The 6,691-nt window shown below is 41.4% G+C and overlaps 1 protein-coding gene across 1 annotated transcript in view; it reads left to right on the forward strand.

The window, feature by feature from the left end:
- The window catches only part of LOC121285856 (hepatocyte growth factor-like), a 72,667-nt gene extending 66,764 nt beyond the window's left edge, over positions 1–5,903 (forward strand). The window contains exon 18 of the mRNA XM_041202753.1: positions 4,163–5,903. Coding sequence (XP_041058687.1) covers positions 4,163–4,351 — 189 coding nt within the window. The 3' untranslated portion in view covers positions 4,352–5,903. The remainder of the gene's footprint in view (positions 1–4,162) is intronic.
- The last annotated feature ends 788 nt before the right edge of the window (positions 5,904–6,691 follow it).

Raw genomic sequence — 6,691 nt, forward strand, 5'->3', positions numbered from 1 at the left:
CAATGTTAAGTGGGTACCCCTTATCCTCAAGCAGCCATCCCTATAGACACCAGGCCCTTCAAAAATCTGGGGCACTTGAGAGTGACTCAGGATGTATGAGTCATAGCAACTCCTAGGGTACTGTGCACAAAAATGCATTCTGTGCTTCTGATGATTGCATACCAGTTGAACATTGATGAATTGAAAGCCTTTAACGTTGATAGACATGGAGATCTTAAAGCCACATGTACAGTCGATTGCACCCTGCACTCTTGGGCAGCCTGAGATAGCTGCAAATCCATTGAATTGCACAGCTTGGCTACCTTCATTGAGTGCAAACCTCACGCGGTGACGTACCTTGCTGTAGAGGGCATCTGTGACCCTGATGCATCTACGTGTGGCCGACTGCGAGATGCTGCACAGGTTCCCTGTGGCTCCCAGGGACGACCCATAGGCAAAGAAATTGAGGGCCATGGTCACCTTTAAAGTCACTGGCTGGGGCTACCCCCCAACTCCACGGGGCGTTAGGTCTTCATGAAGAATGTGGCAGATGTGTTCTACCAGAGCTCGCGACAAGCACGAGGTGCACAGCATTGTCTCTCACTCATCTGTAAATAGATGGATCTTCTTTGGTGTACCATAGGTCTGGTGAGTCATCTCTGTTGTCTAGGTCTACCCTCCTGGATAGGGTTCTTCTCTGCATCCCAGAAATTTACCTGGAACCTGATGGTGTGAAGATAGAGCTCTTTACTGTTGTTCTCCAGCCTTCCCCAGTAATACTGGATCCCATTGTTGTTGTGGTCAACATTCCTACCCTCCCCCCGTGCCCATCATTACAGGTGTGCCCATGCCCCATGTGGACCTCATCCCTCCCCACCTAGAGGCTGTCTGTGAAGTCACCTACTGAGGAGAATCCCCCCTGGAAAGCTTCACACACCCTCCCACTTTATTATGTTTTCTCTAAATGCAGGCTGCAGATGCCTCCCATAACCATTACCATCCCACCTACAGACCAGCACAAAGACAAACAAGCCAATGGACAGCGACTGTGAAAATGCCGTACACACCAAGATATGCACTATTCCAACTGAGCACACAGCCCCTGCCCCACCCCCCCAGGAATGGGAGTACACTGTGCTTGCTATGAATAGCCCTGCAGCATGGCCCACTGCACCCCATGACTGTCTGAACTTTCCGACTTGTTACTGTGAGGTTCACAGAGCCCCAGGACTGTCTCTATTTTTTGACTCTAATCTGCTAGCCCCAGATCAAGGACTTTGACTTTTATAAGTTCCCTGTTTCCCCCATGACTGAACGCTACACTGTCTCCCTTTCCACCCACCTTGCCCCATGAGTCTCCATGTGGCTATACCTATTGCGCCCCACCTTTCCTATGCTGGAATCTGTGTGCATCCCGGCCCATTCATACATTTGGCATCCCATTCACCCCCTTGTTTGTCAGTGTTGCAGTTTCCCTTGCCAGGCTGTTGCTTCTCGGTTTCCCCTCTGCCTGCCTTCATTCTCCCTCCACCTCCCCCTGCCTCCTTGCAAAGACTTTCTGCCCCTTGGCCGACCATCCTTCTCCCTCCTCCCACCAAGCCCTTGCAAAGCTTTGTTGCTCTTTGCCCCCATGTGCATTACCCCTCCCCAACCTCTTACAAAGCCTTATAGCCCCTTTGCCCCCATGTGCTTGTTACCCTTACCTAACCTCACCCCCCACCCCCTCCCGCCCAAAATGCTGGTCTCTGAATGCATAAATATGACTTCAGCCCTGTCTGAGTACCGCTGCACAGTGGTGACCTTCAGGACAATGGTGGCATCCACCAGGAGCAGACCACCCTCCACCAGCTGCAATACTGGTCTCTATCTGAATGCCTCAGTATCATTGCTATGGAAGGTAGGCTATGTATATTACACTCACCTCGAAGTCGCCAGCAAAGTGAGGTCCAACCGGTGCATGCCACCTTTTTATCCGAACAAGATTCAGGCTGATGTGATTTCCCACTGGCATGATGCAAGATTGGGAGATGGCTTATGATTCCGCTGAGAAGAATATTTAATGGGCATTCATGAGATGGTAATGAATGCAAATGGCATTCACGCCACTACTCAGCAGGATACCCAACTCGCCATTAACCCGGGTCAGGAAAATTTCAAATTATCTTAATGCTGGCGGGTATCCATCTTCTTTGTTCCCGCTAGATTCTCTGCTCCTGCCCACCACGAAACCCGCTGGGGGCAGGATGATTTTCTGGGAATTAGAAATTAAATTGCTGCGCTCAAGTTTGTTGTTTTTGATAAGTTGAGAGTAGGTGATCTTCCCATCCTTTCACTAAAGTCATATTTATGCTAAAACAGCTCTTGATACTTTATGTTTCCCTTCAATGCGGTGCACATGATGGAGCTGCATCACCAGCTGTGAAGGAATGCAGCAATAAATACGAAGTTGTAAGAAAATCCAGCTACATATACAGACTTATAAGACTAAAATAGTGATTCTCCAATGAAGTAGCAACTAAAATTAAAAGCAGAGTTCATCTTCTGGACAAAGGTTCAAAAAGTTTATAAACATGCCTGGACCATAATTGTATGCTCAAGGACAATAACATCCTGTAGCATAGGATATGGTATATCCTTTAACACAAAGCAGTTCTAAAAAAAAATACCAGGAACTGGCCTCTACATCACCTCAACAAGGCATTGATAAATTGTAAGATGCTATAATTTAACAACGGATAATCTTAAGCATGACCCTAAATAAGGATGACTTGTCAAATAAATCCTGGAAACTTAGTGTGGTGACCATTATCTGCACCTCTGTGTCCTGTTTACTTAAAGGATGTTAACAAAAACAAATGATGTTGTCCAGCTTGTGTGCATAACAGGCTTCCTGCTGGCTCAGGTTTTTATGGTATAAATATTGAACCACACAGTATGATTTTTGGTTTTGTTGGATTCACTCCAGCCTCTCTGAAAGGCCTAGCTGCTGTCATGTAGTGATATAGTTCTTCCCTTAATTGGGGTAAAGGTATCTTGCTAGACTTGGTAGCTTTCTAGTAGGGGATTTAAGGTAAATACTACTCTATTGATGGATATCTTAAACATCTCTCTGAAATATTAATAAGACTTGGATTCTCTAATAGAAACAAGATTATACTTTTTGCATTTACCATCAAAAGTGAATTGCAGGTTCGCTTCTTCAAATTTTAATATAATTTACAAAATATAATGTCTCATATTGTCTTCGGTATTCAAACTCAAAAAGCCACCCCATACACACCTCAATGGAAAGGTACATTGTTGAGGGATCCTTACAATATCCAGGTTTTTATAATCTAGCTAAAATTTGTTAAAAATGCTCTCTGGAGGACGGTAACATTCTCTGGTGGCTTCTTTTCTAAGGGGAGAATTGGATCAGTTCATCAGACCCTTTTAAGTGTCTGTAGGGCCTGCCCTTCTCAGCCTTAAGTGAGAGTGATCATCCGAGGAATACGCCTGATCTGGCGTAGTCCTAAAAGGGGTCTAGGATTATAATCCACTTCACAGCAAATGAGTGTTCTGACTGTGGATTAATTGCCTTGCTTCCCCACTCTGTCAGGCATTGCTAGCCTAAATCAAACTAATTATTCATTAATATCATTATTCCTAACTGTTTAAAGTCAGTAAAATTGATAAAAATACAAATGTATTACAGACCAACCTTTAATCCAGGGGGAATAATGGTATTACGACCCCATTTAATTTTTTCAGCATAATTGGGAGTCTTTATTGCAGTGGTGTCCACACTTTGGAGCTTACTTGATTCCATTGCATGTTTCACTAACCATCACCTGTAAACTCTCAATAACTTTGTTCTACTGTATCAGTGATTTTGTTTTTACCATAGAGCTGGAACATAACCATTCTAATAATTGTTTTGTTTCCCACTTTGGCTCTGAATATTATTTGATCAAATAGCTTTCAGTTCTTGTATATTTTTCATTGTGTTAAATGCAATCTTTACTTTATTAATCTTATACTGCACACGTGGAGCATCAGCTATTTCAAAATAAACTGTTCCTATGTAATTAAGGCCATATCTCATCTCCAGACGTCAGAACAGAAAAAAAAAAAGTGTAATACACTGATGCTGACGATATGTCATTTTGTAATCGCTTACAGTTTTGTGGTTTTCTCTTTGCAGAGAGATTATGGTGGTCCTCTAGTCTGTGAAGAAGGTGACCAGTACCTATTACAAGGTGTCATAATTCCTGGCCGAGGTTGTGCGAAACCAAAGCGTCCTGGAATTTTTGTGAGGGTGTCGTACTATGTTACATGGATAACGAAAGTTTTTAACACATACAGAAAAAATAACCACACAAGATTAATATAATGTATGTCCACAGAAATTCTTAATTGTCAAATACATAATTTATCGATTGAAGATCCATGTTGCTGCAGAAACTTATCAAGTCTGTTGATACTTTCCTTTACAAATGATTTATCTGACCTTTTGTTCATTCTTTGATGTAGATTATATCTGTATATCTGTATGTGTTTTTGGAAGAGTTCCTGAGGTAACTTGAAAGAGCACAACTACAGCAATGTAGACACACATAAGGAAGCCTTTTAAACATTTCATGTAAATGTATATCTTACATTTGAAAATCTTTTATGTCTGTGTTTCTTCTTGCTGGAACAATTGCATGTCTGCCCTGAAGACAGACATCACAGGAGACTCCTTAAAACGTTAACACTCTTATTTCAAATTAGTTTCTTAAAAATTCTCTTGCTCAGCTTAAAAATGTTGATCAAAACCTTTGGCATTGAAGTTGGGCAAGCAAAGAACTAGACTCTACAGTAAGATGATTGTTATCTATAGTTTAAACTTGGTTTGGGCTCATTTAGGAGTAGTAGCCTTCCAACAATTTAATGTAAATTTTCCAAGGAAATTATATTTACGTTTTATTTCAATTTCTGCAACTTAGGGTTTCAAAATGCTTCATGTCTGCTGAACTGGATTTAAAATCAGCATTTTAAGACTGAAACCTTCATTAAAATTTAAGTGCTACGTGGTTATTCAAATGTGGTCTGTGGAGGGTAGTATTCATCCCATGGACTAAAATGGTGTTAAAGCTAATTCATATCACTTTTCAAATTCAAACACAGAAAAATAATTTTATTCACATCCTGTTGTTAATAAGGCAATCAGATGACTTGTACCTAAGCTCTGCTTATTCCTTGAGTGAGCAAAACTGCCTCCATGCTATTATGAAAAAGTGTCGTTTGCAGGAACACCTCTTGCAAACTGGCAGCAGAGAAAGGCATTTCTACAAATTTGTGTCCTATTCCTATTGTGATGCCATCTGTACACAGCCTTACTTCTTTATTCATCTGCCAATCAGATTTGGCCTTCTGGTTCTCAATCAGAGATTGCAGACCTGCGTGATGCAGAGGGATCTGGGCGTCTTAGTGCATGAATCGCAAAAGGCTAGTATGCAGGTACAGCAAGTAATTAGGAAAGCTAATAGGATGTTATCATTTATTGCAGGGAAATTGAATACAAAAATAGGGAGGTTGTGCTTTAGATATACAGAGCACTAGTGAGACCACTTCTGGGGCACTGTACAGGATTAGTCATTCTACATAAGGAAGGATGTAAATGCGTTGGAAGCAATTCAGAGAAGGCTTACCAGACTAATGCTTGAAATGGGTGGGTTGTCTTATGAGGAACAATTGGACTGGCTGGAATTTAGAAGAGTAAGAGGTGGTTTGATTGAAACCTAGAAGATCCTGAGGGATTTTGATAGGCTGGATGTAGAGTGGATGTTTCTTCTTGCGGGAGAATCTAGAACAAGGGGTCGCTGTTTAAAAATAAGGGGTTGCCCATTTAAAACGGAGATGAGGTGAAATTTCTTTCTCTGAGGGTCGTGAGTCTTTGGAACTCTCTTCCTGAAAAGTTGTTGGAAACAGAGTCTTTGAATATTTTTAAAGCAGAGGTGGGTAGATTCTTGGTAAGCAAGGGGGTGATAGGTTATTGGGGGTAGGCAGGATGCAGATTTGAGGTTACTATCAGATCTTATTAAATAGCTGAGCAGGCTCGAGGGGCTGAATGGCCTACTCCTGCTCCTTGTTCATATGTTCGTGTGTTCGTATTCTCTAAGTTTAACAAAGACAAATTCTACAACTTCTGCATTCCATAACTGAAATATGGTTTATTCAGCATTGGAGCTTTTACTACTTTTGTGACGACCTGTTGAGCCTTATAGTTTGTTTAGCTTCTGTGTTTTTGCCTGTTCACTAATCCTTTCTGTCCTGCTGACCCCTGACCTGACTGTGATGGCAATTCAAGAATGCTGAATGCTGTATATCCTCAAGTAATTGCTCTTTCATCAATCATGCTTAACATTACCTTGATTAACTGTTTATTTGGTATAACCAGGAATTTGGAGCTGATCCCAATGAAGTTGTTTTATAATAACTGGCACACCCTTTTTTATAAGTTCAGCTCAGGTTTTGAAATCAGCATTCTCAAATTTCTGTTTGCTTGCTCATTGGAAAGTTCCTTTTCATAGTGTCAGTAATGTTTCTAATTTTTTATTTCCCTCTCCCAAGCTGCTCTGAGAATAGAATGGATTCAGAAAACTATATCGTTTTCTACCTTTATTCAATCAGAACAGAGGAAATAAGAATAAACATTTCCTGGAGTGCAAGTTATAGCTATAGACATGAA

The sequence above is a fragment of the Carcharodon carcharias genome, chromosome 13 (genome assembly GCF_017639515.1).
Source record: "Carcharodon carcharias isolate sCarCar2 chromosome 13, sCarCar2.pri, whole genome shotgun sequence".
NCBI lineage: Eukaryota > Metazoa > Chordata > Chondrichthyes > Lamniformes > Lamnidae > Carcharodon > Carcharodon carcharias.